The 18,999-nt window shown below is 45.0% G+C and overlaps 1 protein-coding gene and 1 long non-coding RNA gene across 2 annotated transcripts in view; one reads left to right on the forward strand and one right to left on the reverse strand.

The window, feature by feature from the left end:
- The window catches only part of POGLUT1 (protein O-glucosyltransferase 1), a 15,552-nt gene extending 14,250 nt beyond the window's left edge, over positions 1–1,302 (reverse strand). The window contains exons 1-2 of the mRNA XM_021402602.1: positions 1,177–1,302; positions 232–322 (exon numbers count right to left, since the gene is read on the reverse strand). Coding sequence (XP_021258277.1) covers positions 232–322; positions 1,177–1,261 — 176 coding nt within the window. The 5' untranslated portion in view covers positions 1,262–1,302. The remainder of the gene's footprint in view (positions 1–231; positions 323–1,176) is intronic.
- LOC110401477 lies at positions 329–17,279 on the forward strand. Its single transcript, XR_002440402.1, has 3 exons — positions 329–1,113; positions 10,230–10,361; positions 15,929–17,279. It is a non-coding gene; the product is annotated as an uncharacterized LOC110401477 (long non-coding RNA).

Below are 18,999 nucleotides of genomic sequence, written 5' to 3' on the forward strand. Positions count from 1 at the left end.
GACAACAAGGACAGTGGTCAATCTGCATGTGGACACAACTTGTATTGGAACTATGGAAGTCAATCTGTTTCGCACAATGCCATTAATAACCTCCTTCTGGCAAGCACTGTGACCTATGATGGCTGCAGATGTGCTATGTTAGAGCCCAAATATTCTACAGCTAACTCCTGTCCATCAGTGCTGTGATCATGACCATAGTCCTCTCCAGTAAAAAGGAAAACAATCTCTTACCTTTGGTGGCAGCTACAATTCTCCTTTACACATGGCTTATAGACTTCTAGAGCTCTGTTAATTTGATCAGTTATTGTTTTCCATTTGGCATCTAAAATACATAGAAAGGAAAGATCTAAGGAATTAATTCATTAAACTACCAGAGCAACCAGTGGAAACTGAACAGGACTTCTGCACAGCTGCCATCAGGGCAGCAGCAACGCACCACGATCCCGGGGCGCACTTCAGTCCACGCAGCTGAACTAGTGTGTGCCTGACACTGACCGTGCCCCGGCTGATGGGAAGCAGCTGAATCCTGCTGACCCTTCAGCCCACGACTGCTCCACTGACACAGCCCGCCGAGCAGTAACAGTGGTTCCTTTAGCACAGGCTGGCTGCCTGCAGACTGTGAAACCAAACTGGGCTCCCAGAGCGTGCATCAGACAGCCACAGCTGTCGCGCTGAGCTAGCTGCACCCCTCTATGTAACTACAAGGAACTGCTGGACTTTTCCCCGATCTCTTAAATGATTTTCTTGCTACAGTTAAGAGATGAAGGCAGAGAAAAAGAACAAATTCCACTTTTCACAGCTGACCATTCAGATTGCTGCGCTCTCTGTACCGGCGAGGGGATGCGCTGGCAGTGAGCACAACGCACGGCGGAGCTCAGGAGGCGACATCCTTAACCGGGGCACGCTGCACAGCGCCGACAGAGGGAAGGGGAGGGAAAGCCAGCGACCCAGCGATGCCCACCGCCGGGCCACCCAGGTGCGGGCTGATGGAGCGCTGGGCCTAGCAGCCCCTCCCGGCACCTGTGCTGGGACGCCCTATAAAAGGCAACCAGGGAAAGCCAGCCCCTTCCATGCCCTCACGGCGCGTGGTGCTTCCTCCTCTCGCTGAGCCAGGTACGCACCAGCGGCTGCACCCCCAGCCCGGGAGCCAAGCCGCGACCCGCCTTCCCCGCTCACCTGCTGGCCCGCCCGCCGCCGCTTCCGTAGGCCACGCGGCAGCGGCGGCCACCAGCGCCCACAGCGCCAGCGCCGCCCGCCCCATGCCACCGCCGGCGCGCCCCGCCGCCGGGGGGCGGTGACTCCCTCAGCAAAAATGGCGGCGGCCGCCGGCCCCACAAACATGGCGGCGGGAGGGGAGGGCTCTGTGCCGCGGCGCGGCTTGATGGGAGCTGTAGTTCCCGCCGCCGCTTTGTGGGCGCGCCGTGCCGCTGCACCTCTAAAGAGGCTGGGCATAAGCAGACGCTATCCTCGTGAATATGTTTGCTGCTTCTTCTCACGGTAGAGTGTGGAATAAGCCTGTCTGCTCGTCACGGGATCTGCGTGTAAAAATGTGATCTTTAAACCATCTTTCTTAGTCCAGATCTACTTTTGGTGCTCTTGAATCTCAGGGAGAGGTGCTGTGGCCCCACAGTAGTTAGTAGGAGCCCTTATATTTAGAGCCATGGACCTGTTGGAGTGCGTCCAACAAAAAGGATCCCAGGGATGGAACACCCCTCCTTATGAGGACAGGCTGAGAGAGCTGGGGCTGTTCAGCCCTGAGAAGGGAAGGCTCCAGAGAGACCTGAGAGCAGCCTGTCAGTACATAAAGGGGGGCTGTAAGAAGGAAGGGGACAGTCTCAGGGACTGTGGTGATAGGACAAGGAGAAATGGTTTCAAACTGAAACAGGAGAGAATTAGACAGGATATAAGGAAGAAGTTTATTACAATAAGGGTGGTGAGACACAGGAACAGGTTGCCCAGAGAGGTAGTGGATGCCCCTTCCCTGGAGGCACCCAAGGTCAGAATGGATGGGGCTCTGGGCACCTGATGGAGCTGTAGGTGTCCCTGCTCACTGTGCGGGAGTTGGACTGGTTGGCCTTAAAGGTCCATTCCAACTCAAACAGTTGTGTAATTACATTTAAATTAAGCTGGCATCTATAGTGTGAAGGCTGAGTGATTTGCCACACAAGCCAACACCTAAACTTATAATAAAGGCCTCATTTGCATGAGACTGAAATGGTTGCGTAGGTACTGTAGGTTAGAGTGAAGAAATAGTTACCAAACAGACGGCCAGTGATGAAAAGTATACACTGAGAAGGAGTGTGAAGGTTTCTCAAGGACTGACAAATTCTGGAGACTAGTAGTTCCTCTGAATCTCCAAGAGCTGATGAGCTTGGGCACTATGTGTAGGCTGAATTTGTGCAAGGCCAGAAGTAGATACTAGTATCAACAGTGGGTTTTGTGACTGGAGGGCAGGGGATCCTATGTGCAGACAAAGACTAGAGGTTTATATGTGCATCCCTTAAAATAAATGACTTTGAGGGACTTTTTGAACACCTACTTTGAAGCTGCTAGTGTCAGCTCAACTTTCTGAATGTACAGCTGGAGTTATCCTTTACATTTCAGTTGGAGGACTAAGTGAATGATGCATTATCTGCTACTGGTAGTAACAGCTTCCTGGGATGAAAAGCCTGAGTAGCTCTGTCTCATCCCAAACTCGTGTTGCACAGCCAAAAATTTTTGAGCAAATCAGGGAAGTAATCACCTCTTTCCAGCTTCTGCTAGAGTCCCTCTATCTTCCTTTTTGTGTAGAATCTCTTTCCTTTTTCTTCCACTGACCCTCCTACAGCTGTGGTCGTCATACATCCGTGCCAGAGGCTACTCCAAAGATTCCCCAAAAAGCGTGAACAGAAAGTAGCTTAAATAAAAATTGCTGATGCTTATATATATATATATGCCTCTAACAATCTCATTCAGTTTTAGACATTTCTATAAAAGCTAACTTGCTCATTTTTTTTCTAGCATTGTTTTCCGTCTCCCTCAGGTTCCAGACCAGATTTTCTTCCTTCTTTCCCAGCTTACTGAATAGAGTCATTAGCATGTTGTTCCAACACTGTTTCTGGCTGTTTCTTACAGCTCCCCACTAGTCGGTTACACAGCTGGTGGAACTGTTGTAGTTTGCTCTGTAGCAAAGGTTATTTCGGGTGCTTTCTCTGAGGCAAAGAGTAGGAGTGGTAGTCAACATAAATGTTTAATAGGCCCTGAGAGCAAAGACTTCAAGATGAAGCTCCTTTTGAAGCTGCATTTACAGTCTCTGCTCTCCCAGGCTTTGTGTAGGGAAAGCACCTCAGGCCAATGTGGTGTGGTTTTGGCATGTGCTGTAGTTTCCCCCAAGCACCTTGGATGGTTGTAGGCTTTAGAACCCCTTGACTCTCACTTCAAACACACCCTTTGCCTCACCTTTTCTATTTTCTTAATTTCCTACAAATCTAGAGCTCCGTGAAGGAGCATCTGGCTCTGATCTTTGATACCTTCCCTCAATCACATTCCCTCCTTCAGTTTTTCTCTGCGAAATCAAGTGCAAACACCCACAAATTTACTTTCATCGTGTTCCATGTGCCTGGAGTGGAAAACCACTTGGCTGTAAGTCTGGTGTCCTTGCTTTACATATTCAACATAGGTTAGAAGAAGGGTGCTTGGGAAAGGAATAGTTCTCTAAGCTGGTTATAAGGCTGATCTAAAGAAAACGTGTTTTCTAGATCTTGAATTTCTCTCAAAGCTATAATCTGGCTCTTCTTGCTACTGTTTGCTTGTGTAAGGGTGCTGGTGGGGGATTTTCTCCCTTAGTTCATCCTTATGTGCTAAATTGAAGTACTAGGTTTTGTGAACTTGAATAATGGTGAATTTTTTTTACTGGTCCTGTTCCACTTGCTGTCACTGCTTTTGAGGTGGCACACTGTTACCAGCTTTGAAAGCTCATTAGTTGAGCCAAATTCCATCACTGCCACCTCTTACAACTTTGAGTGTGAGTTTTTTTTAATCTACCTTCCTCTCCTCCAGTGTTATCAAGATGGTGCTGTGAGAGGATCACTGAGCCTCAGCATCTGGGCCAGGTTCCTTTACAAGATTCACTCAATAGCTGACTGGAACTGGTTGTCCTATATACCAGTTTATGCTGCCTTGCAAGCAGTTAGCATGCAGCTGTTGAACAGAGTGATTTTTTTCCTTAGTGCAAGGACTCTACACAGGATAAAGACAAGGACAGTACTGTGAGTGAAGGCTGGCCATCCTACCTACACTGAAGTTCTCCAGAGGTATGGAGAACTAGAAAAGGTATATATGCAGGTTTTTTTTTAAAAAAAAAAAAAAAAGGTGGTGCTAGTAGAAGGAGAAATATCCAGGCATTATAAATGAAGCTTCCAATAGGTGTGAGGTAGCTAATATGATTGTTCCTATTGATTTTACCTTTGGTCATCAGTGGGACTTGTCAAGTATGAGAGTGGTAGGCTCAGTGGAGGGAGGAAGAAAGCTCTACAGGTGGCTGAGGTTCAACACTTGTGGTTGATGTTATCGAGGCTTGTGAGGCTGGGTATGTGGTGGTATGTGGCTTCTGGAGAGCTGCTCATGAAGCTTATTTTTGCTCTGGCTCTAGGCTGTGTCCTCTAACACTGCACCTTATGGAGGTGTTGGAGTCTGACTGGTAGAGTTCAGGAAATCTGGTTGGATCCGCAGCACCTGGCTTGAGGATGTTTGCTATTAAATACTCTATTGCTTTAAGCAAAGGAGGCTAATTACAGCAATTGGAGTACTGCTTGAGAAATGTCACATCAAAATGAGACCCAGTAAGTCTGGAGACTTCAATCTAAGAATGAAAAACACTCTTGCAGTTCTGCAGGGCATATGGAACTACTGAATTGGATTGGATAAAACAAGTGCAGGAGAACCTGGAGTTCAGTCCTGGGGAAACCCTGAATCCCCCCAGAAAAGGGAGTCATTAACTCAGCCCTCAGCTAGCCAAGGGATCAAGTCACTCCTGCATGAACAACCAACAGGAAGAGGTACAGACCTGTGATGGTGAATCTGGTAGATTCAGCAGGTGCTGGGTCCCTTGCTTCACTGAGGGGATGCATTCAATATTGTATCACTTGCCTTTGCAGTTGCATCGTATGGCACCAATATGAACTAAGATTGACTGTATTCCTATGGAAAAGGCTTTGGCATTAGGCCATGTCTGTAAAGGCTTTTTAAGTCCTGTTTGAGAGGCCACATTAACTAAAGCTGATCGTAAATCACTTTTTGCCATTGCCCGTGGGGATCTGGAAAACACCTTACTGCAAACAGAACGCCTCTTTCTTTAGCTGGGGTTGTATAACTTGCAAATTGAATGTGAACCTGAGGGAGATTTAGTATTTGCAGGCACACTCTCTAGAGCCTTTGACAAAAATGCTGTGGAACAAAGTCCCAAGCTAGATTATGTATATGTCAATTGAGGAAAACAAAACAAAAAAAAAATCCCAGCCCTGTTTGTTCTCAAATGAAATGTAGACTTTTTTTTTGCTAGCAGTTTGCTGAGGACGAGACACTGCAGGATGTAATTAAGGTTCTAGTAGAAAATGATTTGCACAGCCTATTCAGTCTCTGTTTCAGTTTAAAACGATTTAGATAGCGCTTCTTTGAGGCATGAAAAAAACTGATCCCATTGCAGGAGAACAATTTAAAGATACAGAAGGCTATTTAGAGCCTGAGGGTGATGTGAACCAACTCAAAGTCGCTCCATAGTCAGAAATGCAGGTGATGCCGAAGGGAAGAATGTATGCTACTGGAAAGCACTCACCCTCCAGAAGGAAGTTAACTTGGGCTTGCATCAGCTTGATGTGGAGTCCTCTGCAGGCATTTTCATATCACTGGGCAGCCTTTATCGGAAAGCACTATCATTATAAGGAGCAATACTCTAGTATCTTCTTACTGTGGGTTTTATGTAAGTGTATATGTGTACATGTCTTGATGAGCAACGGTTTAGTGGGTAAAAACAGTTTAGTACAAGCTAAAGTTTATTGCAACTGGTCCCCAGTGCCTAGGCTTGCCTTGCTAGTGGGAAGTAATGTCAAAATACCACCAGAAAGGGGGCAGTGTCCGTCTATTGCATGTCTGGCACTGCTCAGTTGCAGTGGATTGTCACACCTGTGTTAGCAGAGACTGATATCATCTATGTGGGTTTGGTGAGATAAGTAAACAAGGTTGAACAAAAACTTAATGTGGTTTTGCAGCCAGGGACCGGTAATGTTTCACAAATGGTATACGTGCATAGTAACAGCAAGAAACAACAGAAAAGGTGTGCAGTGGGGAGGCTTCATGATCACTCTAGGTAGTTGTTGCAGACACTGTGTTGTGGAGAAATAGATTCACGTTTTCCAAATTCCACAGGACAGTGGGAGGGTGTAAATTGCAAATATATGGCGATGTTTTTAGGTGGTAGCTGAATCAGAGTGGCTGCCAGTAGCGAGCTTTCTGCTTACTAACCACACTATAAGTTGTCCAGAGGACACAGCCAACAGGACAGGACACCTGAGACAAAGCTGTTGATTTGGGAGTATGCTGCTTGCGTGTACTTGACCCTGCCCGTTAGTTGAGTGCAGCTGCATGCAGCTCCCCAGGGAAGCTTGGGGAAACCTATGCCTTTCAGAAGTTCTCCCAGGAGGTGCTGTGGTGCAGTGGTTTGTGCTGAACAGCTCTGATCAGCTAGAGATCAGATCAAGCCAAGAACCCCAAAGAGCTTTGTCTGAATCACGGAGTGACTCCTTAACAGCATGGAATATGGAACTTCTTGCATGCTAGTTCAACTGACAACAAATGGCAGGCTCCTGCTCCAAGTGCTACTTTCAGAGGGCTCTAGCTCTTCCATAGGTCTCAGCACTTGTCACTACCAGCACCATTGCTTTGGCTGCTTTGTTTTCCGAAAATCGTTGTCACTGGAGAATTCCTAGATGTTTAACTCCATACGCATTAATTCATTCAAGTTGTTAAATCACTGAAGCATTGAACTGTAACTGAGTAGCTCTGTTCCAAACACTTTTTTCTTTTTGCAGAGTTGCAAAATAGAGAGAGTGCTTTTCTGTATCTTAACAGTGAGTGTAATAGGATTTCCTTCTGTTAATAAACCGAAGCATTAAGTTTCTAATTTAGGGATGGGATAAAATGAGTTGTGCTGTGATTTCTAATCATGGCAGAACTCTTCTAATGTGCATGCATTTGATGTTTGTCTTATAAAAATGGTTTCTTAACAATGCCCATTGCAGTTAATTTGTAACTACATAGTGTAAACATTGATTTCCAAAGTTCTTTTAATAGATCCCCATGCTACTTAATTATCACTAACTGACCCTTGTTTTCTAATGGTAGTTAGTTTAGTTTCCTCAAGCTTTGCAAGAGATGAGTCTTAAATGGCAGTAGACATACAACTTCTTATTTTGTATCTAACAGGATGAGAAGGTGTCCAAAGTATTACTGGTTCATTTCTTCCCAGGGGTAGGATCTTCCCTTCACAGTGATATTCCTCTTACTTGAACATCTGTAATGTTCTTTCTGGTTCATACAAAACTTGTATTAAAGTCAAGGAGAAGCAAATTCAAATCAGAACTTCTTCATGGTTTAAAAAAACCTGTTGTCTCACTAAGCCTCTTGCTTGTTGTAGGATTTTTTTTTTTGAGTCTGGCACACCTTTTTGTCTATGAACCACCTGGATTCTTCAGTAGCTGTCTACATGAGTTGAGGGGAGAGAGCAACATGCTTTCTGAGAAAAACTTGCAATGAGAAAGCTCTTTAGGATAACTCATTCCTTATTATAGTTCCACTGAGTTCAACGGTGATCAGAGACTAACTTCTCCTTTAGAAATCAAGTCTTCCACTGCAGCTATGTGTCCCGTTATGCTATTTAAATGGCTGGTGTTCAGGCTGTAAAATCAGACCATGGCATCTTACTCTGATGTTCTTATAGAACAGATGGCTAGAGAGCACCTCAGGGACTTGGCCACCTTGGATGAGCTATCACCAACAGGAAAGGGGATGGCTGTAGAAAAAGTTCATCAGACTGTATCTGTTTGTGGAAAAATAAAAGGTGAGATTAGAAAAGGATAATCTTAAAAGGTCATCAGGCACCAGGGATTCCAGAAGCTTTCAAGGCCATAGCAGACTGTAAGCTACATTCATTGTTTTTGTTTTGCTGTAGATTAATCACCAATTTGTAGCTGGTGATATGAGCTTTTGGAGTATCCACTAATACTGCCTGTGCTGCAAAAAATAATAGGAGTACTTTATCTGTCAGGAAAAACCTACAGTTTATAAAGTGTAAATAATTAGCAGCTATTGATGAGCAGAAGACTTAGTGGCTTAGTGAGACAACAGATTTTTTTTTTTTTTAAACCCTGAAGTTCTGATTTGAATTTGCTTCTCCTCTGTAGTATTTTGCATGTCTTTTTTTTTTTTTGATTAACAATTTTTTCAGACTTTAACAGGTAATCAAAGCTGTTTTGAATACTAATTCTGTTTTCCAGGATATTTGCAGCCCCTCCCAGCAGGGTGCCATCTAAAAATTTAATAAGCTCAGCCTCTATTCCTTCATTATTTTCCTTAATGACATATTGAATAATACAAGTTCTGAGAGAGTTCTCTATAAAAATTTAGCTTGATGCATCTCTCCAGCTTGATGGAAAGCTAGCAGTAACTGCATTGGGTATGAAATTTTCCCCTCACCAACTTAATCAAGGACAGTTTGCTTTAACAAATGAAAATGTTCCAACTTTGAAGTCTTCATGAAAAGTGTCCAAAGACTGAGGAATCGTGAGATACTCCTAACAGCAAAATCTACTCAGATTGTGGAAGATCCGTGTTCTAGCTGTAAAATCCATAACCATTTAGAGGGAGACAATCTGCTCAAGAAAATTCTTAATGGTGCCCTGCCAAACAGCTACCAGGCCAAGATTCTCCTGGACTTAAAGCTGGAGTGTTACAAAAATAGTCTCAGTAGATTGTTGAAAAACCCCCATCAATTTAAGTCTTCTGGAACAGATAAAGACACTATAGAAAGCTTGGCAGTTCGTTGAAGGTTTTTGTTTGTTTGGGGAAAAAAAAAAACCCCTCATGATTTACTACTTTTTCCCCTTGAGTCATATAGTGATCTCATACTGATGGTAGCTACGGCCTTCAAATGACTAAGAGGAGTGCTTGAAATTTTCAAGTGATAATGCCATCATACGTTCAAGATTTAAGCCAACCTCTAACTTTTTGATATTAGGAAGAGCTCTCTGAAGAAGACAGATTTGAAAGGGTTGTGCTGCCTTTGAAAGGGGCCTCTACAGTCTGCAGAAATGGGCCAACAGGAGTCTTGTGAAGTTCAACAAAGGGAAGTGCCAAGTTCTGTCCTTGGACATGAATAATCCCAGGCTACCAGTATAGGCAGGGGACCAAGAGGCTGGAAAGCAGCTTTGCAGAGAAGAGTCTGGAGGTCTCAGTGGACACCAAGTTAAAGATGTGAGCCAGCAATCATATAGATCTTATGGATGTGTATATATACTTGATGAGGGAGAAGGAAAGAAGACAAAGCCAAACACTGGTGGAATGCAGTGAAAGGACAGAAGACAATGGGCACAAGCCGAAATGCAGGAAATTCCTTCTGAACATAAGAAAACACTTTTATTCTGTGTTGAACTATGGAAGAGGGATGGAGTCTGCATCTACAAAGATTAAAAATCTGTCTAGATACAGCTCTGAGCAGCCTGCTCTAGTAGACTCTGGCTGGAGTTGAACTACACAGTTTTCAGAGGTGCTTTTCCACCTCCTGTGATTTAGTGATTCTTGGGCGCCCTGTTACACATTCCTCAGAAGCATCTATGTGTGGCACCATTAGAAACAGGGTACTGACTTCATGTCCTATTTGTACAGAAGCACAAAGGAAGAATCCCTTTTGGTGCAAAGGAATGAGAGAAAGGTGCCCATTCCCTCTGTTCCTCTCTCTGAGCAGAAATACCTCTATGTGTGCTAACTGATGGCAAATTAGCATTTTACACACAGCTGACTCTGGAAGGGTCAAAGGAAGTGGGAAAGAAAGCCCCACATGCTGTAAGCATATGCTTTTCTTTATGTACAGGCTTGGGTACATAGTTAAGAATGTTCTCACTCAGATATGGACTTTATCCTGTCTGTACTATTATTGTTAATGTTTTCCTATTATCACCATCATCTCTTTTTAATTACAGGCATAGATGGATGTGTAAATCATCCCTACTCTGACCTAATGAAGAAGCAATTGCTTTCTTTTTTTTTTTTCCCCTATACTGGCAGAAGATACAGATGAAGCAGGTGCCCCAAGCTGCAAGCCTGAGCACAAGGTAAGCCATTAATTTCAAATGATGCGTTTGGAAAAACAGTGGACAGGAGCTGGTAAGCCGCTGCCAGGAAGGGCAGTGGGAAAAGCTGGGAATGTGACTTTACTGGGGAAATGAGTGCTTGCTCCAAAGGTGGACTTAAGTATCTGTGCTGGGAAAATTGCCTGCGCCTTACTGCGGTGTGTAGGGAAACAGAGCTTAAAAGACATCTGTATATCAAGAAACACTTGCACGAATTTCTTCTCCACATAGAAATAATCTAGTAGTGTCTCAAAAGCTAGGTAAGGAGCAAGAATCTTACTGGATTTTTCTGTATGGTTACATTAACAGCATGTATTTTCCTCAGCTTCTCAGGCAGACCTTTTCCTGTTTTATTTCAACATTCTATTTTTTCCTAAGTTGTTTGGTTTTTATATGTATAGCAGAGTTGCTTCTGTGAGTTTACTGTCTTGTAAGCCCCTGTTAATGCAGTTAAAGGCTGCTTTCTAGAGGCATCTACAAGATCATGAGAAACAAACCGTTAGTGAATAACTAGATTAGAGAACATCAGCTACTGCTTAAATGTAGGATTCCATTTCCAGTGCATGACTTGAAGCTCTGCCTGTGCTTGTGCTTCAGATCATTTTGGGATGGAGCTACTTGGGTAACAATATAAAAAGCACAGTGTACAAAGCAAGGAAAAATAAGGCAAACCTTGTAAGTGGTATTTTGATATATACATGAAGTCTAAGCAGTATTTCCATACTGCTAGTCTATATCACAAAACTGTGGTGGTCCAATCTTTCTTTACCAATGTCCAGTAATTCTTGACTAAATATGGGAACTGGCCTGTTTGGATACAGAGATGCAGTGTTGAGGGGAAAGTGTCAAAAGATGGCACCCAGGCAATGTGGTGTACTCTTTGGCACAGCTAGCTTCTGAGCTCTCTGAAACCCAGTTCTGCTATCCTCACGGGACCTCTGTGGTAGAAAAAGAATGGCCTTCAGGTCTGGGGTGAGGTTTCTGGATCTTCTCCTGTTATCCCAGATCTGAGACTCCAGGAAGAAGGAAGAACTTCTCCTTCCCGGAACAGTTTCTTGTTAGCGCTAGTTTCAAGCAGTCTTCAGATGAATTATTATCAGACGATGCTATCTTAAATGTGCTCCTTTTGAGGCCATGTGCCTTGTACTCTAGTCCCTCCTGCCTTGAAGGAAAGTATGTATTCATGGGTTTATCTAGACAATGTTGTCATATCCATGTGGAGTAGCATACACAGAATCTTTAAAATGTGCCAGACTGCCTGCCTTTTTTCTTCAAGCCTTAGGGTGTTTCTGATTTGTTTTGCACTGCGCCCTCCTAGAAAGGAGAAGTATCGTGTTGCTGAAGTGGCAGCCTCGGGCAAGATGTGGTAGGTGATTTCTCACCAGCGCCGGGGTTAAGTGCCAGCATCGGGGTACTCTGCCTTCTTTTCCTCTCCTGTCTTCCTTTTCCTCTCAAGAGGCAGGAAGAAAATGTTGCCCCTGTTGTTAACCCGCATCCACTCAGGACAACTGGGGCTTTCGCCTCTGCCTCTAGAAGTGGAAGCGGCCCCTGCTGCTGGAGTGTCTTCATCTGCAGCCCTGCTGTGGTGCCCCTCCTGCTGCTGAAGTGTAAATCCCAGTAGCTCTTTCAACCACCCTTCTCATACTGCTTGAAAAATAACTTTCCGTTGTCATTAACGCTGATCTATAGCTGCATTAATGTGTGAAATCACTGGGTGTGAAAATAGTGTACTAACCGCTACTTAATGTAATATTACCACAGTAATGTCTCTAAAAATATCTTGTCCACTTGATTGCTTTCATTGTGAACTAGAGATAATGTACCACTTACAGCTGATGATTAAAATTCATAAAGCTGTGGTTCTTAATTACAGCAACTTGCAATCAAAGTGAAATGTCAGATCATGAATGCTGTTTATCTGTATACAAATTCACAAAAACAAGAAAATATAAGGACCGACTGCACAACAAAGCTGAGCTGCTTTGGCTTAAGGTTAAGAAAAACAAATACCCATGTGAGTATTTATTGAGACAGGTTGGTGAGCGTGAGATCTTTGACGTGGCAGAGCTCATCTCTTATGAATTGTATGTTTTCAGTGATGTTTAAATATTGAAATAAGTGAAGAAATTTGGAAAATATATTGGTAAAGATGGAAGTGTAAACTGGATTGAAAAGTGTATTTAGATGGAAGTAACTAATTTATGTGTTAAGAATGGAAATTTTGCAATTTGGGCTCAAGGTTAAACCAAAGAGGAGAGACTCCATAAGAGATAAGTGAAAGAGGTGGATTCCCACTGCCTTGGGGAATTATTATGGTCGCTGGCAGAAGAGGGTAGTAGAATCCTTGGCTTCGGGCATTAACTATAATCACATGCTTGGCCACAAGTGACACCATAGAAAAAATTACATTGTTCTCGGTCCCCTTAGCTGTATATTTCAAGGGCTGATGTATTCCAGTTTGTTTGTTTGTTTTTTAAGTTAATGCTAAGCTTTGAGGGTTTACAGTGTTCTTGGATGCATCTTACCCTAGATTTACTAACATGCTCTCAGCTCTATGTCAACAGTTTCACCCCGCCTCTTTTTTTTTTTCTGGTATGTAAGAATGTAAGATCCACACATAACTGAGCGTGGAAACTACAGTTCTATTCCATTTATAGTCCTATGGGCTTTCTTCATTTGTTGTATCTGCCCTATGCCAGTCTTTAAAAATCCAAACCAGAGAGAGCCAATTTCTCAAAACATCATTGAAACAAAATAACATTAGAACAATAGGATCCCTTTTTTACTGAACAAAATCTGACTGGCTCCATTTCTTTCTTTTGATTAAATGTCACTTCAAAGGAGCTCTGGCCCATAGTTTGGAAACTTTCAGAAAGTTTTTTTTCTACAGGGTGTTCCCAGTAGCTACAAATTTATGTTTTCACATCTATTTTGCCATAGATTAAACAAAAAATATATAGTCATTGTACAAGTGAGGAATCAAATCTTGACAACTGTATTAAATTCCCTAGGCTTTTTATGCCACCTGTCCTTCCAATGTTGCTCTTTCTGTTTTTTTCCACATTGCCATCACTGCAAAGACGACTGAAACTTCTCATTTTAGAGCTGATCCAGTACTCCAAGTATTATTCCCTTGGCAGTTTGTCTCATAGATGTTTGCTATTTGTCTGCCTCTGTTCCAGCTATACTAGTTAATTTTTTTTCAAAAAGGAAAACCATTTCCTACACTAGGCGCATCACACAGCTCTATTTCACTGTATTATCCTGGCCTGGATTCTGTCTTGCTGTCTGTCAAGGGTTATGCTGATTTTGTAGCTCTCTGTTGGTGTTTACACTACTTATGTACCATGAATAACAGGATGGCTAGTTTGCAGTGGGGAGGATTTCTATGGCTGTTTGGTGTGGTGGATTCCTCAGTACGCATTCTCCTAATGTAAGCCTTAGCCATGAGCAGTTCCAAACAGCTCAGTACTTCTGGGACGTTCTGCTGTTACTGAAGCTCTCCTGACTGGAGATCTGCTGCAGCAAAAGCAGCTCCTCATGTAGAGCATGATTTAAGTGGACTGAGCCTGTTCCTTATGGGCTTCCATACCTGCTTTATGGCTGTGATTCAGAAGATATGCTCACTCACAAGTAGAAGAGAAACCTCTGTGCAGTTCAGAGCAAACCAATTCACCTTCCTTCCTCACTTCTTCCCTCTTGTGACTTCAGGTGAAGCCTTTGCCTGGGGCATGGTATGAGCTTGCTGGGATGTTAGCTTTGTAGCAGCTTGTCCTCAAAAGGTCTCTCACAGAGCTGTGCTCTGACCTTACCTCCACTTATACCTGATCCTTCTTTCAGTGAATGAGGTGTATGCAGCACAGTCCGAGCCATAAAGGAAGATATTTCATGCTGGAACACATGCTGTAATGTTCCTCCCCTGAACATATCTACCAGAAAATTAGTAGGAACTTCAGTGCAAATGTCCTGTTCATCTTTGTGTTGCACACAACTTGGCCTGTCACATCTCTAGCAATGGTTTTGCAATGTACTCCTGCGAAATCTCAGACCCATCCTTTTTAGTGTCAAATGCATCAAGTTTTATGTGAAGTGGCTTGCAGCTATCTTACTGCATCTGTATGTGCCTCCTGGCCTGCTTCCAGAACCTGAATAAATGAATTTACAGGTACCTCAGGTATCTCTCCCCTTCACAACAATGTGCACTGCTTTCTTCTCAGCCCTGCACTTGGGGCTATTGGCAGTCTAAGACATTTCAGTGTTTCTCTTGGGAGCATGAGGTTGTAAGAAGATGCATTTAGCTAAGCTGTGTCTACACTGAGCATGGAGGTAGAGATAAACGCCCGTGCTTCATGGTGCAGTTGCAGCAGGCAGAATCTAGTGCTGTGGCACAGAGACAGGTAATTGGAAGCTGCTTAGGTTGGAAGAGTCATCCAGGGTTCTCTGAGCAGCCTGAGTCCACTGAGGAACGTGTCCTCAGAGGCAGTGTCTGACAGCTATCCCACTCGCACAAAATGTCTTGTGTCAAGGAATTTAATGTGAGCACAGTGGGCCAAGTTTGCACTTTGCCTGTTGCCTCTTCACACTTTCAGAATGCTGCAAAAAGGCCCAAGTGTGAAAGGGAAGCCAGCCCCTTGCAGTCTTGCTTTGTGCCACTGGAAATCCTGCAGGGTCTTGCTGCCATATGCTGCAGGTTGTTTGGGAAGGCACTCCTGTGCCTCTCCTGTTAGCCTTTTATTCTGTGTAACGGGTTCAGGGTTTGTGATGACAGCTTTGCACCTAAGGGTAAGATGGTTAATTCAGATTGGGCACCTGTTGTTCCCTCATCCTTTTTGGCTGAGGATAGATCTCCTTTAAATACAGTACTTATTACCTACTCCGAACAAGAAATCAGACTGTGCAAAGGAGGCGAGGAGGTACAACATGTAAAAAAACATGTCCTCCCACTCTCCCTTTTTCTGCAGGATAGGCTGTGTTTGACTTCACACTTGAGGAAGCAGCTGAGAAATTCTTCAGATGTTTAAACATTTCAAAACATGTGTCCTAGATTCTAAAAAATTTGCAGCAGTACTTGAGTAACAAACTGGACCACAAAATGTTTGTGGAAACGTTCTCACCCTTCTGTTACCCAGCTATGCATTCTGATGTCAGTAAGGGAGGTGAGGTGGCAATTTCACGGCAACTGAGAGGTGGGCAATGTTTCCAAGGTAAATTTTTCATCCTTAAGGAAGATACACTACACTTGCTGTTTTCAGCTTCCCTTGTTTAAGAGAATGATTCATTTCTGTGAAAATTTGCCACTTTCTTTTCATAGCATTTATGTTTCAGGTGATGCTTTGTCTGTGGGCTGCGTTTCAGGTGACCCAGGCTGGGGGCTGTGCTAGCTGGAGGCCACTGACAAATCTAAAAGGGAAAGCTTCCAATGATGGGAAATCAGGATTTAGTAAGAGGAGAATATATATATATGCATATTCCAGAATGCATAGTACTGCTTCTCAGCTTCAGTTTCTCATTCAGCAGTATGTCTGTGAGTGATTTTTCTTTGTGTGCAGTGAATATGGTGTCTGTGAAAGGTCCTGGTCTGACAGCCCTGGAAAATGAGCCCCGTGTAAGCCCTCAGAGAGGCAAAAGATGCAAGCTACAGGCTGTTCTTCTCATCCGGTTTCAATGATGGAAGAGGAAATAGAGTTTATACAAAACCTGCCCAGCCCCCCAGAAACATCTTGCTTTGTTTATGTTTCAAGCTAAGCCTGCAACTCTTGCTGTTTGGAAGAGCTATTCAGGCATTTCTCCATCTGACTGACTTTACATCTACTCCTTGATCTCATGGAGAAATCTGGTTTTTAGCTCCTGCTTGTGACATTCTGATTTCCTCTTTCTCGCTCTGCTCTCCTGCGTTTGAAAGATCCATGTATAACATGATTATGCAACCATGCAAATGTACACAGTTCTTTCAGTTTACTGCAAACCACCCTTCAGGTCTCCCGGTATGAAAATAAAATTGTCAGTGAGAGACACTGTGGAGTGTAGTGGGAAGGGTGTTTCACAGGGCTGGGCTTAAAGGTCTGAAGGCAGTATTAGAGATGGAAGCAGACTATTTGCAGTAAACCAGTGTGCCAGTATGTATCCACAGGAACCAGCAGCAGTTAATAGGCTCAGACAGTTCAGCTCTGAATCCTCTCCACCTAGGAGATGGCAGATACGTGCCTGCCTGGCAGTTTCCTCGGTTGGAGGTCTTTCCCCCACCCCAGAGCTGCAGGGACATTAGCAGAGTGGCTCTCCCCGGAGGCCAGTTTGCACCCTCCCTCTGTAAACACATGGTGGCTGCTTCGCTCTGTACCCACCCTGGGATGTAGTCAGCTTCGTGCCTGGTGTTTGGGGCAAGTGTTCCAGCACCTAGCCCAGGGCGGTTCTTGCCCTGTGGGATCAGCTGGCCTCTTATGTTACTTGTGTTGCCTGGAGGAAGTCATGGAAATGTGATCCTTCGGGGGCTGCCTTTACCCAACCTAATCACAGGGATAATGTGTAATACGCTGATGTATGATAAAAGCTCTAAACTGGGGGGCGATAGCAGAATATAACATGTTCTTGCTTTTCTTCCATTCCGTTCAGTTTCCACTACCTTCAGGGTTTAAAAAAAAAAATACAGCACAACCACTTCCTGTGGTTGGTTGATTCAGGATAGCTTGGCCACCCCCTTGTTATGCCTGTAGATGAAGACGCTCCTCTCCACTGCTGCAGGAGCCAGAGCTGTTCAGATGTTGTGGCCTTTGCCGTGTCCATGGGACAAACTTATGGATTGCCCTTGTTCTGCCCATGCTGTGAGCAGAGGTTCGGGGCAGATTCACATTTGCCGCTGATATGGGCTGCGAGCTGGTGTCCATCTGATAGCGATAGAACAAGGGGAAATGGTTTTAAACTAAAGGAGGGAGATTTAGGTTGAGTGAAGAATTTCCTGCCCATTCAGAGGGGGGTGAGGCACTGGCATCAGCTGCCTACAGAAGCTGTGGATGCCCCATCCCTGGAGGTGTTCAGGGTCTCTGATACTTCAGGCATTTGGGCAACTATTTTCAGCTACCGTCTCCTGAAAAAAGCTCCGGCGGCAGAGGCTGCGCGGGAAGGGATCGCACCCTTACTGTGAAGGAGCCAGGAGCAGCCGGTGAGGCAACCCGGCGACAGGCCCCGCGCAGGGGCCCTCACCTCTCGCTCCCTCGGGGCAGGCCGCCATTAGCGCGGTGCTGCCTGGCAGCGGGCGGGGCGGGCGGCGCCGCGCAGCGCCACCGCGCCCGCAGTGAGCCGCCAGGGGGCAGGCGCGGCCCGGGCCGGGGGAGGCCGGGGCGACCGCGTTGCAGGGCTGCTGCTCGCCCCTCGCCTTTTCCTGCTCCCCCTTCCCACACGCGCTTCTTGAAGTTCCCCTCTTATTTATTTGGGGGGAGGCTGAGGTGTCGTTGAGGCATCCTCTCTCCTCGAGCTGCCCGTCTCCCTCTCTCCTTGCCTGCCCGCCGCCCTCCCCGCCCGCCTGCCTCTCCGCTCCTCCCGCTCTCCCTGTCAGCTCTGTGTAGCCTGCGTGTTTCTGTTTCTCTCCCTGCCACGCAGCCCTCCCTCTGTGCAACTCTCTCCGTGAAATGGAGCTGAACAATTGCACCGGAGGAGCATTTTCTGTTGCAGCTATGTGCCAGTGTGCCGAGGCACCATTTCTCTCGTGGTATTTCGAATGCGTTTGTGCTGGAAGCGCTAGGACAATAACAAAACTGAATTTCTGCCTGTGCCTTTTTGGCTTGTAATGAGATTTGAACTCGAGTGTGAATGAGACTTGATGGATGGCTGTGCTGATGTTTTGAGCTGATTTAATTCACAGTCATCTGAGATGCCCAGGCGTGATGCTAACGGGAGGACCTTTCAGGAGGGAAGGCGAGCACCCAGCTGAATGCTGCCTGTCATCTGAGTGCCAGGACAACACCCCCCCTCACTGAAGCAGCATCATCCTTTTTTTTTTTTTTTTTCTCTTTTAATTTCTCTTGGAGATGGATATGGCTCTGCAGTCAAAGAACCTCTAATCATTGCTTACATATGAAAAGCTGATACCTGACTGTGTATGCGGAGTAGCTGGAACAGCAGTAGCTGTGATCAGTGTAAACTGCCCTGTTCACTTAAACATGGTGTTAACTGAGGCTGCCTCTGCAGGGGAGGACTGCTCCTGTTCCCTGAAATCCCTGCTGGACTGCCCTGCAAGTCCATTGCTTCTCACACAGGAGGGATGTGCAGCCCTGTGGCCTCTTCGTAAAAAGCAGCTTTGCGACCAAGAGCTGTGCTGCCCTGTAATTAATGTGTGCTTAGCCTCAAATGCGCAGTGACAACAACTTAAATGTCAATGTTCCTAGTTAATCCCTTGCTAACAAAACATGCCTGGAAAGAGAAGGCTCTGCTTAATCTCCAGTGAACAAGATCTTATTTTAGCAGTACTAGCACTTGGGAGATTTCCCTGTCTGACCAATGAAACCGAAAGATTGGCTTTGTTAATCAGGGCTGTAATGATGCGTTTGATCCCCTTAGTGAAGAACCCACTTGCATGTGGCAGAGCACGCAAGCTACTCTGGCCGAGCCCTCCTCCAGCGCAGCAGTA

The sequence above is a fragment of the Numida meleagris genome, chromosome 1 (assembly GCF_002078875.1).
Source record: "Numida meleagris isolate 19003 breed g44 Domestic line chromosome 1, NumMel1.0, whole genome shotgun sequence".
Taxonomy (NCBI): Eukaryota; Metazoa; Chordata; class Aves; order Galliformes; family Numididae; genus Numida; species Numida meleagris.